Raw genomic sequence first — 24,056 nt, 5'->3', positions numbered from 1 at the left:
TCCTCCTCCGACTACTCAAACCCTAGCCTTTATTACCATGTCTCATGCACACACTGCACATAAACAAGGAAAATGGAAGGGAAAGAAGGAATAGGCTTATCTATCCACACAGCCAAAGGTCATATTGTGTGCTGTTTGTCGAATGCTGCGCTTTATCGATTGTGCTGTTTGCCCGCTTACTTATCAATGCTGCAACTGAACTTTGTGATGCCAGAGACACCTCTAAAGCAAATGTTCATTCTAATGCCTGTAGCTCTAAAGCTATGATTAAGAACTACAGGCTCATAAATCTTGTGGTTCTTTAAGTCCCAAACCCGGCCCCACAGGACAACAGGATGAACAGTTCCAGGGTAACAGTGCCCCTGCACAAAACCACCTGCTGCTATGGTAACCAGATGTCTCATGTGTGGCCCACTGTTGTTCTCTATAAGTGTTGTTTAGGCTATTAACACATCACACAATCTGCTGTCTTTAAATATTTGCGATGCAGGGAATAAAATGTGTCATAATGATCAACCTGTAGGGATCCCCCTTCAGTGAGCTCACAGCAGAAGCCCACTGAGGTGATTATAACATCTCTTTTCATTCCGTTCCCACACCAGCTTCCTCAATTCCACATCAGTGATCACACAGACATTTCCTTTGAGGGGCTTGTTTTAGTTTCTGTGAAGGAAGAATTTCAAAATCAAACATTTGCCAAAAGCCTTCACACACAGAAAAAACATTGTAAGGATGTTTTTGATATATGAAGAGTTCATTTGCAAAAACAAATAAAAGCCATTCTGAAAAACAGTTCCCTGATAGTTTTGATTTTGCATTTTAAATAGAGCTGTTATTTGATCCAAAACCCATTCTGGTGCAAAAAACCCCAATACAGTCTATGGGGAACTCGATTAAAGCCACACAACTTAAGTCTGAATGATATTACCTGAAATAAACAGTAAATAAAAAACTTTTTATGACAATTTTTATGACATTTTTTTTAAAGCAGAGTTAACTGCTTTTGCAAATGAACTCTTCATATTTGTTTGCACTTGCCTACATTTTCAGTGTTGACCAAATTTCTGGAATGTATCACTGTTAAGCACGTGGTTATTTCAGCAATGCTGGTCAAAGTGGCCAGTCTCTGCCTAATAACACACTCTGTCTTTCTTTTCCCACCTTTTGTCACTGATGATCACATTTTCTAAGGGGTTTTGCTATTACATTCAATAATACAACTTGTTTTTAAGTTTAGGACTCCGGTCTGAATGTAATATTGTTAATGGAGCCTTCAGGTGAAGGTTTTAATTGTTGTGACAGTGGTGTTACTTTACAAAAACATGTCACCATGTCATAGACATTGCATATTATGACAGACACTGTATCTAATGACTTCTGACTCAAAGCTTTAAATAAGAAGTGACAGCTACCCTGGAAAAAGAAAACACATGCAGAGAGAGTTAGCAGAGACCCTCATTAGGAGGAAACAGAGTGATAATGCTGCAGTTCTCCCACAGAGCCCTGGCCAATAGGAGCATAATTAATGTCATTTAGGCAAAGGACGACTTACTGCACACAATAGAGTCTAGAGCAGGGGGGGAGACATGCTGACTGACCCATTAATCTACCCCCCCTTCACAGTACAGACTGCAGCTTCCACCAATAGATGGTATGCATGCAGGTAGTCTGCTCTGTCTGGAAATCATTGCTGTGATAAAAGTGAAAAAGGGCACAGATGCAGACATAAGATAGACACAGCAGAGTGGAGAAAGAGTTCAGTCAGTGGACAGGAATCTGTGTAGAGCTTTAAAACTGAAACGGATTTAATGTGAGTGAATATAAAAACTGACAATGACATTAGAAATCAAGTATTTATTTTATAATGAAAGACAGAATGAAAAACAACACCTGTCTGCTTCGTATAGATTGGAACCATGTCCATTTGTTTCTTGTCAACTGTTAAAATAAAAATCTACTTTCAATAAGTTCATTAAAAAAATCTTTAACATCAGACAATTGCTTGAAGTTGAGTAAAATTACTGAATTCACTGGAAAAAGTGTAAGAAAGTATACTAATAGAATATAACTAATAGAAATATGTATTGCATTGTCAATAGGTGGCAATTAACAGATGTTTACAATTTATGTTCTTCGAGATTATTAATATCAACGACCTGTTCTTCTGTTGAATTGTTATTACTGAACGCTGCTGTGACTGTGTGTGTTTCCTTTATGTTGTCTTGGTTTCTTTCAATGACTCAGTAGGCTGTGAAACTGAATTTCCCTTCTGGGATATATAAAGTTATCTGAATCTGAATCTGAATATGACCTACATTAGGTCCAAGGTTCAAAGTTCAAGGTTTCTTTATTGGTACCTAGAAAGGTAAATGTGCTGTGTAGACAGGAGATCAGCATTCCAAAGATACACACCAACGCAAAACGATACAAATACAAGGTTAGAAAGACCAGACAGAATACATAAAAAAAAATTCAAATATCCTGGCATGGTTACAGTGCATCATTTTTTACCTGTAAAACCTGTTTATCTGTAGCGTTTTGTTCTCCCCTTAGGAGCAACAAACCGACAGCCAGAGAAGCTGAAACTCCTCATTTAAGGGGTGAGAACAGGCATGGAGAATAAAGCTCATCTAAAGCTGCAGCTGTAAAGAATAAGGATCTGATATGTTGGACTGAGACTCGCCTAAGAGTTTGCTCGCCCATTTGATGATTTGATTAAGAGCGTTTCATATTTAAAGTCAGGTTACCAAACCATGAAACAAGAGCAAAAGACGGGATAGGTTTAATGAAAGCTTGAACAAACTTTAAGTCCTTCAAATTACATTTTTGATATTATAATGAATGGAACAACATTTATGATGAACAGGCTTGTGCAACTTATCCGATGCCCTCTGGATATCTCTCTGTTTGCGTTTTGCAAAAACTTGTATCAACATGTGATTCTAATGAAGTGTGACAGAGTTAGGTTGAGTATGCCAGAAAGAAAAAAAAAGAGTGAGGTTGACAGTTATGATCTAAAAAAGCATGCTCAGATAATCACTATCTCAGAGAAGGAAGGCTCTTGCACCATCTAGAGGCCAACTGTATGAAGCAATTCATGTTCAATTAAATACTTTTTTAATCTGCCTTAATTCTGTTCAAGCTTTTAATTGGAAGTGACAATTAACATATTCAATTTCATTTGGATATATTGCATTTATCCTCACAACCTGCAGCACTAAACATGTATTTTCCATCATAAATGTATTCTGTGCAAGGCTGCAATATCCAGTTTGGTCTTAAACCCCTAACTTTAAAACATAGCATCAGACTTTTTAGCTGCAGTCTGTCCTGTCCTGGATAAGTAAGTGCTTTTTGTCTCATAATGACATCCAGAAATGAAATACTACCTGAACCTATAGCAGAAACAAACACTGTATATCACCAAAGGCACAGGCCAATAAATTACCAGAAGTACCAGAGGTGTACAGTACACTTTCAGAAGAGCCTAATGTGGCACTATAGCACCCCCCTGTGGCAAAACATCAATATTGAAAATGTACCACTGAAGTTCAAAGCATGGGGCTTGAAATAATTAGCCCCTTCCTCATACTGCAACAGTAAGATGTTGCTTTCATATAATAGACTTTTGGAACTGAAAGCACATTTTGGAGCAAATACTTTTGTACTTTCAATTTAAGTTTTGAATGAGATTTAAATTTGGTTTTATTGCTACTTTTGCTTGTTCTTGTGCCAGTGCTCATTTAACATTTTTCAAAAACTATACACTTCCACAGTCCAGGCCACTTTTCAGCAAAAAATATCACATAGCTTCCAAGGCACCATGAAAAATGTAACACTTAAGCTGATCAGTGACCCCTGATGGACAAACAGTCATAAATGGCTTCTGGCTGCACTACTGAGAGTATAGCACTGAGACCAAAGCTGCTGTGTAGCCTGATGGCCAAACCAACTCTGTCTGTTCCCACTGATGATGATGTGTTTCTGCAGAGAGCCCTTCTTTGGGGAAAAAAGGACAATCTGATTTATGCATCATGTCAAAGGTGAGTCGAGGTGACAAAACAATTTCATATTGCTGAGGGGCCATTTATTCATGTTGTATATGTTTGGATATTTATAGGTTGTATTGTAGCGTCACATAAAACAGCAGGGGGTGTTGTTCACCATGACAATATTAACATTAGCTGCAACAATAATCAGATCTCAGAATGTAGTGTTTGAAGCACCAAATGGTTATTTAAAGGTCAGTCCCTAGTGGGATCACATTACGCTGCCCCTGTCTTTACATGTATGACTTGTACTGTACATACTTCCTAAAATACCATCTCTCCTATCAGGCAGTCTTGCAACTTATAATTTCTTTCCCCTGCGGCTGAAACAGCTAACTGGCTTCGTGTAGGTGTTTTTAAATGCTGACCCGCTGTCGTGCAAAAGGTCCTGTTGTTTTTCGCTCTGTTGGTTTCACACATTGACCGTGACTGTCTGGCCCTGCAGTGCTCGGGGTGTTCCAGGCACCACAGTTCAACATGTGAGGTGGGAGACACTACAAACAGCACAGTACGTAAAGAAAAACAATAGGAAATGACTAGCATTCATAAGGCAAGCAGCATGTCTTGCAATTTCACAAATTGAGAGATAGGATTTAGATCATTTTTTTACCTGCTAGTCTGAGACTCCAAATGTTTGTGCTTTTAACCCAAAACAGCTCTGTGCTGTAGCCTATTCTTTTTTTTTAACTCTAAAAAAAAAGAATCGAACAATACATATATAATAGGGTGTTAAGTGAAACTGATTTTAGTAAATAGAAAAGATCTTTTTGCCGTCTTACACATTCGTGAACAGTCTTGGCAGTCCTTTTCAATGAGAGGGAGCATTTGAAAGCCTGCATGTGTGTAACTCCCACCTTTGCAGTGAGGCCCTCAACCACTCTGTTGTTGGTGTGGGCCCACATGGAAGCGATTACGCTGTGCAGAGAGTGAAATTACAGAGAAAACCTACAGAGTTGGAGCCCTCCCATAACCACTCACTCATTCACTTAGGTTAACGTGCACGAACACACGCTCAGAAGCATGTAAGGCCAAGAAAACTCACACACACACACACACACACACACACACACACACACACACACACACACACACACACACACACAGAGATATATAGAGAGACAAATGGGCACGCACACATTCTTAAACAGGAGCTCTGCTGCCACCTTGCCTGAAGCTGTACATTTCCACTACTGGCTGTGTTGGGACAAGGCTGCAGTGTGCCTCCCTCCCTGCCTCCCATCTCCTGGACTGAGTGGGACGGGGCCAGGGCTGTAAATTCCTCAGAAGGAGCTGTTAAGAGCACCTCCATTTAAAAAGGGGGGCCGGCGCTCGCCAGAGAGGAGCCAACTCAATAAGTCATCGAGGAAGCCTGAGGCCTTAGTGAGGCCCACAGGAGACTGGCTGCAGCCACAGACTGGATTAGAGCTCCCTCTTTCTATGTAACACTCGTGTTTACCTGGAGATGCAGGTGCTCAGAGTGCTCCTGTGCTGCATTTACAAGGCATAAAGAGACATTTTACTGCTACTTCTTTTACAGCGGTTTAACTGTTGCCTTTCTAGACTCTTTAAAACAGAAAAATCTCCTGCTGCCCATTATTGTTATTAGTTATCGTAATCTTTTACTTCCTCCCTATGGCTGTTTGGATCGGAACAGGCTTTGCAAAAAGGAGCCAAATAACACAATAAAGGCAAGATTCCTCTTAGTCAAGAGGACCGTATAGTCAGGATTTATGCTCAACAGTCTCAAAATGACCTATGCTAACGCAGTGAAATCTTTCTGTTGTTATTGATCTTTTATGTATATGCATAAAAGCAAATACAATGCAATTCATTATGAGCTGCATGAATTAATGAAACATGAGAGTCAAACAGATTGCTTAAGGCAATCAATGTATTCATTGTTTAAAATATGAGCCATCTCTCACATCTCATAAGTATAGATATTGTAACACCAAACTTGTTCGGGGATGATCTACCCTGATAATAATATTTTTTAACATGTCAACAATTGTAGTGCTACCTCTGCCTCAAATTTCAATGAATTCATCAAACTGTGAAACATTAGAAAACGAAGACATCGCTCCAGTAGCTTAAAAACAAGAAACAGTCCATCCTTCCTCTTGATATCATTTGCTGCTTGCACCATAACACCAGAAGTTTACGAGAGTGGCATGGCTGTATACAAACTGTGGTGTCTGGATGGACTTTAACTGTTCTCTTCCCTCCCAATCAAGCCCATTATTATCCCAGGCGTGCTGCATGCAGGCTCCCAAAATATCTGTCACGCAGCTGTCGGCACCTCTTCGCTCAACAGCTGGAGAGGCTCTGAGGCGCTCTCTCTCACTTTCTACTCTGCTACCAAATACATGACTACAGAACTCCCCTGAAAAATCCAGGGGTCGATCTTTAACAGTTGGTTGTAACTGTTATGTTGTCACAGCCACCCCCTGAGTGTGCCGTGCACTTATGAGCAGTACAAAAAAAGCCAAGACAAATGGTATGCATGGGCGATGAAAATGGACCACCAAGAATGCAAGTTAGGACACACACACACACACACACGTTTACCCCATCATTAAAGCAATATGGTATGAGAGATTGTGTATAGTGATTTCAGAAATGCTGGACATTGTGTAAGGGATTGTGAAAGGTCCAAGAAAATTTATTAAAATCCTTGTTAAATGTTATTTAAACTGGTGGTGTTAGTTTTTGTTGGTCAATCAAAAAAAAAAAGAAGCAGCTGTTGAACACCATTTCTGTACATTCTGATGTTAAGGTTTAACAGTCTGAAGTATGGGAGCATTCATCATGTATTCTTTTCAGCGCTGTGAGATAACAAAATAAAAAAGTGCTTCAGTGGACAGAAGATGAATGGACAGAACTGGACACCTCATGGAGTCTGTCAGCCGCAGAATTTATGACTGCAGGCCTGGAATCAAAGTCAGAAACTGAAATGCACATTCAAACGTCGAGCCTCCTGCCAACTTGTTACACTCCATCCCACTCACAGCGGAAAGCAATGAGAGGAGGAGAAAGAACATATTGCACTTCCTGTTGAGATTTCAAGGGAGGGTGAGACAGATAGATATAGAAGGAGTGCTGGAAAGTGTCCGCTGCTCTCCTATGGTTAGGATAATATATGACTGCAAGTAATCTAGTGTTAGCCTTCAGACTGTGAGTTCTTCTTGAGCGTGTGCCAAGATTTGATGAGAAACAGGCTCACTACATGTCTGGGTTTTTTTTCCCCGCTTTCTCAACCCCCCCATTTTGCTCCTTTTCTGATTTCCTTTGTCTGTTTTGCAGACTTGTTCAAAGGCCTGATAGGATTCCTATTAAGCTAAAGAACTTAATGGTACATTTTCAAATATCTTTAACTGCAACTCTGTAGTAACAGTAAGAACTCCGGAGCTTATGACTACAAACATGTTCCTTTTCTGACATGCCAAGGCTTTCTTCTATAACAGCGACATCATGATATCAACTAGAGGAGCATTCTTCCTGTCTTACCCCAGATCCCTGGCTTGTCCTTTCTTGCCTTCAAGCAAGCAGGAAATGACTGCATGCTAGATTTAAGATGTGAGATCAACAACATGGGAGACAGCTGCCACCACAAAACTGGGCACCAACATTAAAGACGGCAGAATCCATTAGAAAGCTATCACCTCCTGCACAGTTAATATGAACAGTGTGACATAGTGGGACTGTCACATAGTAAACCTGAACGCCTTCTACAATAGTGCACTGCTTTTTAAGAGGTAAAATCTGTGTTAAAGGTCTCCAGATGGGAAGTGTAACACACTACGAGATTTAACAGGGAAAAAAATTAATTGTGGAAAACATTTTCTTCTTGGAAGAAAGTCAGATGCACAACATCTGATTCTGTTTAGTTTTGACAATCTGAGATTCAAAGTTTGAGCTGAAATATTCACAAAAATCAGTCACGTCTCTTCTCATTTCTCCTTTTGAGCTCCACTTTGTTGTTGGCCCCTGGAAAGAGACAATAGCAACCACATAACACTGAATTTTCCATCATGCTCTCCAAACCCCTCCTCCCCTAAACCGTAAAACAATCTCACTCCCTTTACCACCCCGCACCCCACCCCATACCGCTTCTCTTCATCCTCTCACTCTTTTTTTCGCTTCCCTGCTTCAGTGCAAAGCCAAACAAGCCAACCATTAAGTCGAGGAAAGCGCAGGAAGTGGGCCTTCGGGCCAGGCGGCACTGTTTACAAGGAGATAGTCAGGTTTCAGCGGCGCTTTGAAGTGAGCAGCACACAGGAGACTGTCTGTCACTAGGCAAAGGCCCAGCGCCGCTCCACTGACTCACCCGCATTCCCCCCATTCGACTGAACACAGAGAGGAGGAGGGAGGCAGAGGGGGTGTTTGAGGGAGGATTTATGCCCCCCCCACCCCGCCCACCTTGGAGTATCTGTTTCTACCTTTAATCACTCTGACCTGTCTGTTATTAAAATTTTCTTTATGTAAACCCAAATACAGATACTAGAAAACTACATTTTTTCAACAGGTCATCAAAATAAAAAAATCTGCTCTCATCTCTCATCTCAGTAATTCCACCGTAATCCCTATCCTTACAACCTATTGCAGTAATTAAACCTCTTCAGGACTGTGAGAGCATGCAGTCTCTAACGCCTGTTTCTAGCCCAAAGTCTCTGCTTCAAGGCAAGAGGATCAACTTTCTCCAACACACCCATCTACTTGATGACATCACCGCAGACAAGGTTGAGTTTCAGCCATGCATGGCTTGGGGGATTCCACCTTGGCACGGAGCACAGTGGCTCCAGCTAGAGAAGTAACACGACAGCAAATCTGAACACCCTTGTTTTCCCCTGACCAAACAGGCGTGCAGGAACATTTTCACACCTATACATCAGCACTGACTTCTCTCAGCAGATGATTCCTGTTGGTTTAACCGAGCCCTCCCTACAATAACGGGCAAAGGAAGGTTTCTTGTTTTGTTTAGCACTCTATAGTGATGCAAGTGTTCATGTGTGAGGAAGCCCTCAGACACATTCTTACAGGCAGGCACCAGATTCTCAGTCACAAAACAGGAAGATGTGAAATATTTCAGAATGCATTTACAAGTTTGGTGATAGGTGGTTCACATAAGAGGTGTGTCTTCTTGTAAACACAATCCTTCCATTTCCCCACAGAGCTACAGTCTTGTGTAAGAAGCTCATTTCCATTTAGAATTCCGATAATGTTTTACTGGTTTGTTACACAACAATTAACACTTTGAGAAAACATCATGGCTGGTCTCTTATCAAAGAAAATAACTCAAGACATTCCTCCAGTCAATCAGTAAAGGATATAGTGGACCTTGGGAAAGTTGAAATATTGCATAAAAAAATAAGTGAAGTTTTTTTTGATCCAGGGAGTAAGCATTAATCATTCAATTTGTAATTTGTAATGGTAAACGTTAGCATGTTTTTGGTAAAAGGGGAGTGACAATGGGCTATCTTGAGAAAGCGTCTGTGAAATCATCAAACAGGCATTTTTTTATCCATAAATTATGCCATTCATAAAAAAAAAGAAACAGGTCTTCTGTTTGTGGCATTATTGCAGTGGGAAAATAAAGTGATTACACTGGTAGATAAGAAGAGAAGTATTTAATTTCTTTAAATACAAATATATAATTTCATGTTTTTACAAGGACTATTTACAATACCTCTTGTGAAATCTTTAGAGAGATAAACGTCCATCCTTCTTACTGCTCATTGTCTTGCTCTCTGGTGTTTCTTAGCTGGATAATCTCTCCCTTTTGAGTTTCTTGTGGCTTTAAGAAAAGAGCCAGAGAGGGGGAGGAGAGCATTTTGGCACATGGCATCCATAGCCATGCTTGTTTCTTTTTTGCTCAGACAGTCAGATTCAGTCTTTGTTTGTCCGTCTTGCCCTTCTGATGAAGCCTGACCCTCAGCTTGGCATGCATGTGGGGCTATAAAGCTGAGGGAAATACAACAATTCTGACAGAGCCTATAACTACTTACCTACCACATGACAAACAGGTAATAATAAACAAGCTAGTCCAATCAACATTTACACATCCCTTTTATCCTATACAGTGGTCTCTCCTTGTTTGCTGTTGGTCAGCCTTGCATAGAACTTGTGCCAGGATTGTAAAGTCTTTCCAGACCAGATCCAAAAACCGGAGGTGATACCCACTATCAGAGTCATCAGGTACTTGATCATGTAGACAGTGAAGTCCGGGGTCATGCGCGGCCCGGTCTGCAGAGGGCAGGGGATGGCCAGGCTTCTGCAGTTATGGCTGACCCAGCTGCGCTCCCAGTGTGGGCGGAAGGCCTGCTCATAGAAGAAGCAGGCGATAACAATAGTGGCAGGGACAGTGTAGAGCACGCTGAACACACCAATCCGAACCATCAGGCGCTCCAGCTTCTCCGTTTTTGTGCCGTCGTGTTTCATGATGGTGCGAATTCGGAATAATGACACGAACCCTGCCAAAAGGAAAGAGGTCCCAATGAAGAGGTAAATGAAGAGGGGGGCCAACACAAAGCCTCGTAGGGGGTCCAGGTTACTGAGACTGACAAAGCAAACACCACTGAGCACATCACCCTCAATCTGCCCGATGGCCAGGATGCTGATGGTCTTGACGGCGGGTACCGCCCAGGCTGCCAGGTGAAAATACTGAGAGTTGGCTTCAATAGCCTCGTGGCCCCACTTCATACCTGCAGCCAGGAACCAGGTGAGAGAGAGGATGACCCACCAGATGGAGCTGGCCATGCTGAAGAAATAGAGCATCATGAAAAGGATGGTGCAACCTTCTTTTTTGGTGCCTTGGACAATAGTTTTGTAGCTATCTGGACTGAAGCTGTCGTTACACACCACTTTGTCTCCTAGGAAGTAGCCAGCAATGTAGGCTATGGAGACCATAGTGTAGCAGCCAGACAGAAAGATGATAGGCCTTTCTGGGTATCTGAAGCGCTGCATATCCACTAAATAAGTGGTCACTGTAAATAATGTAGATGCACAACAAATCACGGACCAGACCAGAATCCATATGCGGGAGAAATGAATTTCTTTCAAACTGAAAAACATGTTCCCACCACTCCTTGTTGGATCACAGGGAGCCGCGCAATCCTTTTCCTCCAAGAATCTATAATTCAAGTATGGTGGCACTCTGAGAACAGGTGGGCAACGGAAAGACCTTTCATTTGTGAGAACCAAGGAGAGATCCTGGGTCCTGGGCACGACCATGACGGGGGGGATAGTGACAGAAGAGGAATCGTTTTGGCCCACACAGATTCCGTCCCCCAGCACGGGGAAATTCTCGCAGCGGAGTCGATCAGGCCACTGGAAGCCAAATTTGTTCATGAGAGCCTCGCAACCCTGCTTGGCCCTCTCACAGGTGGACCTGCAGGGGGGGATGGCTTTCTCCAGGACTGTGCACACAGGGGCATACATCGAGCACAGGAAGAATTTCAACTCCGGCGAGCACTGTACCTTTACAAGAGGGTAAAATTGGTGCACCTCGAGCCCTGCGTCCTCCTGGTTGTAATGGCCCACTAAATTTGGCATGATTGTTTGGTTATATGCTATGTCAGTGCACAGGGGGATTGTAATCGGTTGACAAAATCCATGCTCTGGAGTTACTATTCCGTTGTCTCCTTGATACTGGGATGATATCAGCAGAGGCAGCAGGAGGGTAACATACAACGTCTTGCAAAAAATCATCTTCCCAAGTTTTGCAAAAACAACTTTAGTCCGATCAACTTGCAGCAACTCGCGTAATCACTTATCATCAGTTCAGCAAGAAAGTCTCGAGCAAGGGGAATAAAAAGTAGAGAAATTCTGGAGGTAAAGATCTGTCCGCAGCCCTCTTAGTCCTTGATCCCAGCATTGAAGACTGCTGGCTGACTTCTTTCTTTTCCTCAACTCCGACTCCCCCACTATTGTCAAGGCAGCTATAATAAGACATTTAGCTTCCTGGAAAATCTCCAAAATAAAACGCCTATCGACGAACATGAATTCCATTTTTTTTTTTGGTAAAGTAACCAGCAGCATGTATTTTTTAATTTAATTTAATTTTTTTTTTAGCTTTCTTTCGTTATAAAAGTTTTCTCTACCCTCTGAAGATTGTATTTTTGTATAGGCTATATTTTTTATTTCATCATTTAAGATTCTGACCAAAAGTTGTGTTACTTAAAACTACAGGCTACTTAAACTAAATCCCCACTTTCTTCTGTTTGAAATGATAATAAGATAAGATACTCCTTTACTCATCCCACAGCTGAGAAATTGACATTGACTGCCAACAAAAGAAACACACAGTGCACAATTAAATATAATAAGAAATATAAAAATATATATATATAAAAAATGATGATAACAAAACATTATTGGAAAATAAGTTGCATTGATCCATCCAGTCCAGAATATGTTGGCTATGGGATCCATGAAGAAAAATATTCATAATCACAAGTTGACGGTAGGCCTATATGATCACATTTTAATAAGAGGCAATTAACTTTTACGCTTCAAACTTTAAGAAAAGATGGATACTTTTATTTTGAAAGGAGTTTCATTTTTGTTTTGTCGTGTTTTCTAATAATATTGTCTACCGCGACTCCACAGCTGGATTGCGCGGCCAAAAAAACAGATTTTCAAGAGGATGTGGTAATCTTTACAACCTAGTAAACTACACATTCCATACCATGTTCATTTCTACCCAGCAATTTTACAATCAAAATTTTAATTGATATATGTAGTATTTGGATACCATATGGTACAATTGTAATTAGTAGATAACTATTTAATTGAAATTAATTTGATTTAAATATAATATCAATAATAAATATTCAGTTAAACTGAAATAAAAAAGCGGAATTCATGAGAGCAACCCATACGGCTACTTTGCCCAAACGATGCCGTCTGAATTGGATAGATAGCTAGGTACATTAAAAAAATAAAATAATTAAGGTATCATAACAATTCAACGGCTAATGAAACAGGCAAAATGTGACAAACAAATGTGAAATGTATAAAGAAAAAAGTAAAGTATAAAATAATTAGCCTACTTAAGATATATGTATTAGCCTATATGTATTATCATATTATATTATTATTATTATTATTATTATTATGTTGTTGTTGTTGTCTTTGCAAATTTTAATGTAATACCAAAGACATTTTCTGCAGGTGGACATTATGCATTATGATGAATAAAATATGGGGCAGATCGGGGCAGATTTTAACGCTTGTTGCTATGCGCCTTAACATTCTGCTTGACGTTGATTGGATCAAAGTCATCGAGCTCATCCAATGTCCGCTCAGGTCGCGAGGGCAACATCGAGCGTATTTTGGGTGGAAGAGAGGGGGGGGCACGAGAGCGATAACGTGAAGACGAGCTCCGAAAGTTTCCCCCCAGTTTTCTTACCTTCAAACGGTGAGTTCTGTGTTTTATTCCTAAAACTTGTGTTTTTTTTCGGCGAAGTTAGCCATATTTCACCGGCAAGATATCACTTTTAATATGTTCGAAAGTTAAATCCAGATTAACCAAACTAAACTCCTAGCTTAGTCAACTAACGTTAACGGCTAATTTAGCTAGTTGGTGTGCTTGGTTTGAAATAAGAGCTGATATTCATTTCAGAAACTAAACGGGTTGTTATATCAAATATTAACAATGTATAACCTGTTTTTTTTGCCAGTCCACTAACATTGATGGAGTAAAGAAAGTTTGAGGGAGTTCAGAATGGCTTTCGATAGACATCAGAGCACATATTCACTCTTTCCCACTTTCCAGCGTCAGGTAAGTGACTGACTTAGAGACATAAGTTAATAAGTTATATTTGTATTATAATCACATGTAGTGATGATACCCCTTTGTTAATGTCCTGTATTTATATATATATGTGCTTTTTTTTATAACTATATGGACCTGTGGGTCTGAAATAAAGTGTAAAGTAAAGTAACAGTTTTTTTTAGCCTATAGCAGGAATGGGCAACTTTGGTCACAGCAAGGGCCACATTCATTTAATTCTCACTGCCAGAGGGCCAAATTGTAGCACACAAAAAACGATTAGTCAATTATGTCTGAAATTTAACTCAACATATACCAGTGATCAAATATTAATATGGACATATTTCTGGTTTTCATGATTTCATGGCAGATTTTGTCATGTTTTCTTCATGTTTCCAATTAATTGATATGTAAAAATTGACCTGAGGACCGCATTGAGGGTTGATGGGGGCCGCATGTGTATTTCACATGAAATGAAATATTTGCACTCGCTTTAGACGTTTGTTAAGGTTTAACAAACCTTGAGAAAGAAATGGTTGATAACTGCCGAATCATTAAAAAAGATGTATCTTCTTGAGTTGCTTAATTCTGACAGTTTTTAATTCTGACAGAATAGCAGAAACGTACTGAAGACATTCGGTACAATTGTCTTTGAGACTTGAACAAATAATTGTCTTCATTGATAATCCTCCTTGATAATTTCCTCCAATGATAGCTTGTGTCTTGGTGACATTCCAAACATGCACAGGCAGACAGTGGCCATGAACTTTGATGACAGTATGGGTGAACAATACAAAATCTCCCCATCTGATATGTCACCACAAACTACTTCTCGCGTGCAGATCCAAAAGCAACTTGGGAGAAAATTTGGGGCCGAGCAGATAGATTGATAATCCTCCTTGATAATTTCCCCAATGCTCAAATTATTTTATATTAAGTCTAGTGCACCTTCATAATGGACTTGCTGATTGATAACCTGCAAATAAACTAAAAAAAATCAGTAAGCTTGTAGTAAGCCTCACACTAATTTTGTTTCTTCTTTTTCAGGCTAGTTTAAGTGGAGGGGTTGCAAACAATGGTACCTTGGCATCGCCTATTGTTGCACACCCCAGTGTCTCAATACAGGAACATGTTAAATCATCCATTATGCCCAGGTCTCAAAGTGCTCATGATGATCCCTATGGCCTTATCAATTATGCCCAGAGCAACATCAAAAGCAGGTATTAATTTGTAACTACAGTATGTTCTGGAAAACTGGGATTATGCATCTATGCACTGTATTTATTTTCTCTGATCAAAGTGGAATTTGTTTTTTTTTTATTGTGGTATTTGGTGGTAGTTAAATGTTCCATGTATGATGACAAAACAAACAATCATCAAAAGTAAAATCAAGATAATAATGTGTTTTCTTGCCATTAAAGGAAACCTTCAGATTATACCGATTGTGAAGGGGAGACTGGTCTACAGCGTCTTGTCTCAAATATTTTGGATGAAGCAGATTCACAGATCAGCTACTTCAGTGATGGGTATGTCAAGGTTTACATTTTTTCCTTTAAGGTTTTGGCTGGATCTGACTATTTTATTATTTATTAAAAAAACAAGATAATAATAACTTTGAACTTTCTTTTAAGAACCTTTGTTTTCTGTAGATAAACATTTATGAAAATTCTTGATTCTTCTTTTAGGAGCCTTCCTACATGTAATCCCCACTGGTCTCCACTGACTGAAGAACTTCTAGAGTGTTCTCAATCAGGGGCAAAATCACAACAGAACCAAATTTTTCCTACAAACTATGTATCCTCTGAGGCTTTAAGTAAAACACAGGGACAGTCTGTCAACATTGATTTAGAGGAGTTTTTTCAACAATGGCATTTTAATTTGCCCAATGGAGACAGAGACATCTACACCCATCCTCAGAAAGTGCCATCAGGTCGACCAATGCTGGATGTTAGAAATGCCTACCTCTCTCAGATACAACAAAGAAAACATGACTACACGTCACCTGACAACGACAGGGGCAATGGTCCGCTTATGAATCATTACGCTGATCTGAGTAATGTCTTGAAATCTGAAAATGAAAAAAGCCCCACTGGTTTTCATCCTCATGATGAAGACCAATTGAACCAGAGCCGTGCAAAGCCCATCAGTAATGATCAGTACACCCCACAAGACATTAACCAACTGGTGTACAGTTTGCAGTCATTCATCGCTGGTGAGAACGATAGCTTGTGTCTTGGTGACATTCCAAACATGCACAGGCAGACAGTGGCCATGAACTTTGATGACAGTATGGGTGACCAATACAAAATCTCCCCATCTGACATGTCACCACAAACTACTTCTCGAGTGCAGATCCAAAAGCAACTTGGGAGACAATTTGGGACCGAGCAGATAGAAAGAAATGGAGGAGCACATAACCAATCATTTAACCATCATGCTTATCTTGATCTACCTGGTTTTAGCCCTCAGAACACAGACTTCTTCGAGCAACCAAAACCACCCTTTGCATCGTTAAACTACCAAAACCGATATCAGAACAAGATGACCATGCACAGACAAAATGCTTCAATCCCCAACATAGGCATGAAACAGTTTACAAAGCAGCAATTCCTGCAAGCTAAGATACAGGGAAAGATCAAGCCACCAATGCAGGAGGAAAAGAAGAGGATGCTTATCTCTAGTTTTCTAGGTGAAGGCGACCCAGCAAGACTTCAATCCAACACTGACATGAGGGGAGATGAGAAACAAGGCCTCTCAAAAAACCTGTATTTTGACCCCATGGGGAACATGCAGTTTAAGAGAATAGATGATGACAGCAACATCTTCAGTGCAGGGAATACACAGCAGCTCTTGCCTTTCTCATGTCCTGTAAATGACCCTAGAAGGATGCCGAGTGTTACCATCAACTCCTCCAACTTCAGCTCAAGATTCACACAGCCCTATGGAAGAGCTGCTCCTGGCATGGACGCGGGTGATATGGTGTCAACCAATGAGTCTGCAGCTTTCAACTCCTATGTCAGTGACGTGATGAGCCACCGAGGGGAGAGCACTTATCATGGCATGTCATCTTCAATAGTGATGAATCAAGGAGGACCTGTGTTCCAGCTTAACTTCTACCTGGATGAGTGCTATGAGCAGTGGAAGTGTTTGGAAAAGGAAAGAGAGCAGGTGTGCTTTTTGATATCTGGTTTTGTTTGTAGTTATAAGATAACCATTTGTGATATTTCTCAAACACACACATGCACACACACACGCACTACATTGATTCACTGTGTAGGATCAACCAGTCAGTGAATTTGGACAGGCAAGATACAAATCTAATCAGTTATGCATGACCTATTTACATTCTATCATGAAATCTATGTTTAAGATGATCTCTACAAATTATAATGTCCTGTCATTTTTGGTATAATGCAAGTGTCACTTAGTTTTCTGGCTTGTCTCTTTTCTTTTTCAGATACAGGCCATCCTTTCCATGACATTCCATGGGAAGAAGACTGCAGCAATGATCAACACCAACATACCCAAAACTCCACAGAACCCTACAAGAGTTGACCACCTTATTGTTAAAAACATGAGAGAACAAGCAAGGGTGAGTCAGTAGTTATTGCTGCCATACTGCCATCTACAGGTGAATTTTGTCAGAACAGCCATGATAAATTCAGTAATGTTTTTGTGGTTTCATTTTGCACAGAATACGCTATATCACCTCATTTCATTCTACTTGAGGTTTGTTTGATTAACCCAAGTTTGGATCATGAATAAAATCTATACTAACATATGATGAATCTTAATAAGGAAAGCAGTTAATCTTTAAATCTTTAATCTTTGTTTATAAATAGAGTTGCACCAACTGCAATTTCTTTGGCCGATTGTGATTTTCACCTGGTCTGACCGATACAGATTTTTGGCTGATTCCGATTTTCATTCTTTAAAGCACTATAATAAACAACTAAAACTAATTATTTTTTAACTTTTTTTGTAAGTGCAGGGAAACAATGTGTCTTTATATGACTGTATGTCAACCCTTTTTCTCCTCTGCTGATGAGAACCTCATGTATTCACTGCCAACATGTTAGCTTGTTGTGTGTGGCCGTCTGTTAGTGTTGGTGTTGCTGTGCCCACGGCATGAAATTGGCTATACTTGTGAGGACACTGGTGGTCAGGGCTGAGCAGGCTGAAAATCGGCAGATTCCGGTCACATGCCTATCGGTGTACCTTTATTTATAAATCAACTTTCTGTGCGTGTTTGTGTGTTGAATGTGAAGATTTATAATGTTGATGCTTTACAGGTGGCAAGTCTTCTGGATCGAATGGAGTGTCTGCACAACATTCCCCTCCATACCAACATTCACACAGCACTAAACAGGCATAATATGGCAATTTCCATAACCCAAGCCAGACGCAAAGAGGAGATTGACAACATGTCTAAACAGCAGCGTCAGAGAGCTCATTTCACAGAGGACAGAGGTAATTTGTTTTGCAATGGCCAGCTTGTGTGATCCTCTCTCAAACATTACTGATACTGACTCGTTTTTCTATTATAGATACTCTGTTGTTGGTTTTTGCACTGAAAGACCTTGCTGCTACCACAAGGAAGCTCCGTACAGCCCTGTGGTGTGCTCACCAGATGACACTCCCAAAACCTGTCAAGAGGCAGGAGAAGACTGCCTCCCAAGAGCCCCCACACTCAAGGAGGAGCCCCTCTCCATTAGAGGGCTACTCTTTTTAGGATAAGCCTTTCCTGGCACTTAGCATGAGTTAAGATCTGAATATAAATTTAAACCATACCTTTACACAATAATTATAAATTGCCCATAGGCAGCAAAGGGATGTGAAAAATGCTCCCTACCTGCAAGTCTATTGTAACATTTTTACCTGCAACACTGCAATCACTGCAGAATATGACATGAGCAATATGAAGCTTGATGATGGCTACACTTTTTAGGGCTCAGGAACTTCAAATGGCTACGTTTTCTTGTGAAAGAATTGCATGAAATGTAACTTATCCTGCTGTATCTTAACTTCATTTCATACAATTAGTGTCAGTTCTAAATTCTTGTGAGTTCTCTCCAGCATCGTTGTATTTAAAGGCACTATTTATGATTTTATTTATGAGATTTCAGTGAATTCTTCTTGTTTTACTTATTTGTTGGAATGTGATGGAACATTAGTTTCAGGGTATTTCCCAAACATTAGTTTAATCATAAGGGCAACAGTCTTAAATTAACGTGCTAAATATTACAATGTTAACTACAAATATTCCATTTTATTCAACTTCAGTTTTCCTATGCAACCTTAACATGATGTAATCAAAAATAACAAAACATTATTTATATGCATTGTGGTGAAGTTTTAACTTATACTCAATTCATTCTGATACTCGAATACTAATACAAGTTCAGTGTTTTAAAATGTATTTGGATCATATATCCATTCCAAACATTAAAATTAACATCATTCTAATCAGTGAAATGTAGCATAGCTAAATTTAAAGCCATTTTCTGTGGATCCAGTTTTAGTCTTTGAGGACTTATGCTGTAACAGTAGTTTAATATAATATGCTAAATTATAAAATGTTTCCTGAAATTGTTCAATTATTCTTATGCTTGTATTTTTTCTGTTTACTCAACATGCAAGACAACACTGGGTTATCTTCTAATTTGTCAGAAGTTGTAGCTGTAACTATTGATACTGAAAGTTTAGTATTTTAAATTTTAATTGATTAATCACACAGACCATCAAATTATTTTCAGATGGTGCAATCAAATATCAGTATCGGTGGGACAGTTTGTTGGCTAAAGACCTTTATATGAATCCTTTGTAAAAAAAAACAAAAAAAAAAAGGAGGTGAAACAACATTTGTCTACAAGCAACAGCCTGTAGATTTATTCATGATCGTTACTCCTGACTATGCTTTCTAAATACGAGTTGTGTAGTTCCTTCATTTTACTGTTCATGGTTTTTTTTTTCTGGTTACTTGTTCTGTAACACATACATATAAAAATAAAGTAATCCAACTTGCTGAAATGCTTTTTATTCATTTAAAAAGATGATGAACCTCATTATAAACGTTTCAATTGTGGTACATGTTTTGAGGTATGATTGAGCAACGGCTCTTTTGTTCTAACAGAGGAAATGTGTGAACCGTAGAACTTCAACCTACAAGTGCAGAGCAATTGAGAGGAAATACATTTGTCTCCAAGTAAAAGTTGTGCAAAAATCAAAGGCATGAGGGAGATAGTGGCTCAGAGCAAAGTAGTAACTCTGGACTGAGCTGCTTCTCAAACTATTTTACCATTATCAAATGGATTCTTGATTAAGATGTTTGAAGCTTAATTTTGTTACTTGTTCTTAAAGAAAAAAATAAAACTTATTGGATATACATCTTAAGATTCACACTATTACAGGCATTATGAGCTTTAATCCAAGAAATCATTTATAACATTTCTGCACATATCAGTATCCAAAACAGAAAAAATCTGAAAATTTAACCTGCACAACATCTAGTGTTTTGATCCATTTCATATGAAGATGTTCCTAAAAGTAATTAACAAAGAGGTTCAGATGAAGACAAATTAACACACTGAAGATGCCAATGAGTTTTAGATAGAAAGAGGCAATAGCTGTTTTACTTTTTTGTCTTAAAAAAAAAAAAAACAACTCTTCCAAACAAAGTGTCCTTTCTTTTGGTTTTATCTTTTGCGTTCACCTTTCTGTGTACGCTTCTTCTCCTTCTCTTTCCTGTCTTGTTTGGCTAGTTTGTCCTTCTCCCGCTGCATCTTGTCCGTCTCTTTCTTCTTCTGAGAATCTTCTCGTGCCTGGTCCCGCTTTTGCTTCTGCCTGTTCAGGACCTCTTCCACATTGGTGTTCTTAAAGAGGGCTGACACTTTGAGTCAAGGACAACTCTTTCAAGGACAACAGTAATCTGTTTAATATCATTTCAGAAACAATGTATTCAGTATTTAACAAATACTCCCTTATCTCTTTATATTGTAATATGTAACAGTAAATCCGTAGTCAGAGTCCTAACAAGAAAAAAAAAAATCTTAAGTAACTCCACTTTTAAGTTGGACTGATTTTCACTTTTCTTATACCTCGTTATTTTATTTTGTCTTAGTCGACTTTTCCCCTGTTGTATAGATGTTATTTATTTTTTTAATTTCATTTATATCTTTTTTTTTTAAATTAATTGTATCCTGCAGAAAAAATAAATTGACGTCGACCTGCCCTCCATGATCCAGGACTTATACCGGTCACTGCAGACTCCTCACACCCCAGACACAAACTGTTCAAACTCCTCCCCTATGGTAGACCTTACAGATCACTGTGCGCTAAAAACCAGACCAGACATAAGAACAGTTTCTTCCCCCAGGCTGTCACTCTGATGAACGCTAAACAGTCACAGAGTGTCAGACCTGTTGCTGTGAAGTACCGTTACCATCACCCACAGTCAATGTACATAGACTATTTAAAACATTTTATGTTCAATAACCTAATCATGAATATACTGTAATATTGTCCTCATCATGCACATGCACACTTTTAATGTAAATACTGTAACACTGACAGTATATGTGATTATGTAACAGATGGTTAATATACACGAGGTAATCTCATCTCAGCATTTTTGCACTACTCACCATGTCTTTCTTAGTCTTGTATATATTATTCTTTTCTTAGTTATGTTTATATTTAATGTTAAACTTTGTACATTGAGAGCACAGTTCACCGAAGACAAAATTCCTTGCGTGTGTATTTGTGTGAGCATACATGGCCAATAAAGCGGATTCTGATGAAATCCTTTGATTACATTCCATTTTGTTTTTTAATCTATTTCTTTCACTCTCTGTTCTTTTGTGAAGCACTTCGGGCTGCATGTTTTCAGGTTGCTCTATGAATAAAGCTGGGTGGAATTGAGCGACACATTTGAAAAGCTTCTGATATTAAACCACTTCGGAAAGGATACATTTCTCATTTGTGGGAAAGTTATTTCCACTTGTCGGCTCCTCTTCCTCAGCTTCAGTGCTTTAGTCAAGGAACAAACACATCTTCGGGGGATAAATAAATGTTAAGAGGGAGAACAAATACTGCAGTGAGACAAAATTAAATATACATGTACAGACTTTCTGCCGGGTCAAAGAAAAATTGTTCACTGAGTTGAAACCAGGACCGTGGCATTAGTTTCATGACAAAAAGCAAACTCAAGGATATTCCTCGTCGTCTGTTACAGTAGCATATTGGGCAAGGAGGGCTTCTTTCCTTTTCTTGGACTCCTCTGACACCTCCTTGTGTTTCACCACAATCTGGGCTTGTTTTTCTATCATACTGGCGATGGCCTGTACCTCAGCTACAGAAAAAAGAAAAAAGAGCAGTTTAAAGTTTAAATTGAAAAAAATAGCACCTCAACTTCCACAACCTACTTTTCAGTCTCCATATGAATATATACTAACAAACGGAGCCTTGCTGATTCCCATCTAAGCCTGAGGATCCAGACAGTATACACATCCTTATGGTTATGTACACAGTAAACAGTCTCACTATCTCTTTCCAGGATGAACACTGACAAGTAACGGAGTGGCATTAGCACTAGTGCAGACCAGATAAAACACTCTGAAGTCTCAGAAACTTTTTTGTTTATTTATCTTATATTATATATTATTTTTTTTAATCTCTCTCCGAGACGAAAGTGTCTCGCACTCTGCTCCAAACTTTAAGCAAACATTTATAAACTCAGAGACCTAATTCCTCTGTATGTTTACCTGGTACGGGCGACAGACTTCAGAGCAAGCTGTCTTTTCTGTTTAGTCGAGACTTAAATGAGTTGACGAGCACTGCCGGCTCTCTCACACAAATGACTCAATAACTTTTTTTTATGCAAGTTTGGTTGTTTCCCCCAGAAGTAGCTGTAAATCAAAAAAAAAGCTTCCGTTTTCATGAGATTTGGGAACGTGACTAAATCAAAGGTAGACAAATACCATCATCAGCATCTTTTTTCGCTGCTGACCGGCTGCGGTGCTCTGTCCACTGTTTGATGATCTGTTGGCAGACGTCGGCTAGTGATTCCTCATCCTGCACAAATATGAACATGACAGTTACACAAAAGTAACAACACACTTTTTGCCCTGTGACTTAAATGACCTTTATATAAAAAAAGGGTTATTGATGTTGATGCATCAACACAGATGAGTCAGGTTTTGTTGGCTGCTTAACAGACGAGCCCCAGGACAACACTTGTTTCATTCACAGTTAACAAGAGATACATAATCCCTTATTTGATATGTTTACCACAGAATATAAACAGTTTTTGTTTATGTTAGTTTTATGACAGTACCTGTAACTTTCTGTTAATCTAATAGACGATCAACAACTGTTAAACTTAAAGAGTCTTCTAAATCTTATTTTGACTGCTTATCCTAAAAACACAAATGGTTTTAAATATGCTATGACGACTTTGTGGTTCTTCTTAGCATGAACAACATTTAAACAACTAGGAATTATATTAGCATATCAATAATAAGAAGCTTATAGTTCCATCAAGTGTAGATCATTTGTAAAATGGATAACAGAACTTTTATCTGTCTCTTTTGGGATCTGGTTGCTGCATTAAACGTCGTTATATAGCTGCAAATATAACAGCTTACATGAGTGTTGTCACTTGTTACGTTTCGGACAGACAGCAACACATGCAGAAGAGAAAAAAAAAAAGAAAAACACAGGCTCGGTAGCAGAACGTGGCATGCCGCTTTAGATATTCACCAGAAATGCGGATAATATTCCTTGAAGCGCATCTTCTTTCTCCTCGTCGCTTTCCTCTTCTTCCAAGACCCCTAAAATGTACACCCCGTACACCTCACGGTCCACATCCAAGGAGTCCAGACGATCATTTAGCCAGCTTTCAAACTCCCCGGCGTCTGTCACGGGCGCAGCCATCTTGGCCCTTTGGGGTCCTTCGGTGGCGCACGGCTGTCCATTATCATTGCCTGTGGGAAAAAAAACAACTACAGATAATTGGCGCGTGTTTGCTTTCTCAACTCTGGTTTGGTTTTTCTGTGCGAACGGCGAGAGAACATGCAAGGTCCAGGTAACTGAATCATGTCTGCTATCAAGTCTTATAAGCAAATGTGCACAATTAAAACAACAGTCGATACACTTTTACACACTGTTAAAACGTGTTCAACATACAAAACCAAAAAGGAGACAAGGTACTCTTATTCGTCAAACAGTTTTCCCTT

The 24,056-nt window shown here is 39.4% G+C and overlaps 3 protein-coding genes across 3 annotated transcripts; 1 reads left to right on the top strand and 2 right to left on the bottom strand.

The window, feature by feature from the left end:
* Positions 1–9,661: 9,661 nt before the first annotated feature.
* Positions 9,662–11,956, bottom strand: fzd2 (frizzled class receptor 2). Its single transcript, XM_061026606.1, has one exon. It carries the CDS (start codon positions 11,754–11,756, stop codon positions 10,122–10,124), a length of 1,635 nt encoding a protein of 544 aa, XP_060882589.1. The 5' UTR covers positions 11,757–11,956; the 3' UTR covers positions 9,662–10,121.
* Positions 11,957–14,967: 3,011 nt separating this feature from the next.
* Positions 14,968–19,397, top strand: moto (minamoto). Its single transcript, XM_061026911.1, has 5 exons — positions 14,968–15,041; positions 15,507–16,989; positions 17,279–17,413; positions 18,114–18,291; positions 18,369–19,397. Exons 1-5 carry the CDS (start codon positions 14,968–14,970, stop codon positions 18,551–18,553), a joined length of 2,055 nt encoding a protein of 684 aa, XP_060882894.1. The 3' UTR covers positions 18,554–19,397.
* Positions 19,398–19,842: 445 nt separating this feature from the next.
* ccdc43 (coiled-coil domain containing 43) lies at positions 19,843–23,781 on the bottom strand. The gene is made up of 5 exons (XM_061026659.1): positions 23,581–23,781; positions 22,800–22,893; positions 22,036–22,171; positions 21,791–21,846; positions 19,843–20,704 (listed from the first exon to the last, which is right to left on the bottom strand). Exons 1-5 carry the CDS (start codon positions 23,752–23,754, stop codon positions 20,517–20,519), a joined length of 648 nt encoding a protein of 215 aa, XP_060882642.1. The 5' UTR covers positions 23,755–23,781; the 3' UTR covers positions 19,843–20,516.
* Between the last annotated feature and the right edge of the window lie 275 nt (positions 23,782–24,056).

The sequence above is a fragment of the Labrus mixtus genome, chromosome 20 (assembly GCF_963584025.1).
Source record: "Labrus mixtus chromosome 20, fLabMix1.1, whole genome shotgun sequence".
Taxonomy (NCBI): domain Eukaryota; kingdom Metazoa; phylum Chordata; class Actinopteri; order Labriformes; family Labridae; genus Labrus; species Labrus mixtus.
Note: the sequence above shows the minus strand (reverse complement) of the source record. Positions and strands in the feature narration are given on the sequence as shown.

What these genes read in the sequence shown, in the direction of transcription:
- moto (XM_061026911.1), top strand. Translation starts at nt 14,968, where the DNA reads ATGCCCAGGTCTCAAAGTGCTCATGATGATCCCTATGGCCTTATCAAT. An exon ending in CAGAGCAACATCAAAAGCAG is followed by an intron (nt 15,042 to 15,506) that starts GTATTAATTTGT and finishes TTCTTCTTTTAG; the next exon opens with GAGCCTTCCTACATGTAATC. An exon ending in ACATGAGAGAACAAGCAAGG is followed by an intron (nt 17,414 to 18,113) that starts GTGAGTCAGTAG and finishes GATGCTTTACAG; the next exon opens with GTGGCAAGTCTTCTGGATCG.
- fzd2 (XM_061026606.1), bottom strand. Translation starts at nt 11,756, where the DNA reads ATGATTTTTTGCAAGACGTTGTATGTTACCCTCCTGCTGCCTCTGCTG.
- ccdc43 (XM_061026659.1), bottom strand. Translation starts at nt 23,754, where the DNA reads ATGGCTGCGCCCGTGACAGACGCCGGGGAGTTTGAAAGCTGGCTAAAT. An exon ending in GAAAAAAGATGCTGATGATG is followed by an intron (nt 22,172 to 22,799) that starts GTATTTGTCTAC and finishes TTTTTTCTGTAG; the next exon opens with CTGAGGTACAGGCCATCGCC. An exon ending in ACTGTAACAGACGACGAGGA is followed by an intron (nt 21,847 to 22,035) that starts ATATCCTTGAGT and finishes TGACTAAAGCAC; the next exon opens with TGAAGCTGAGGAAGAGGAGC.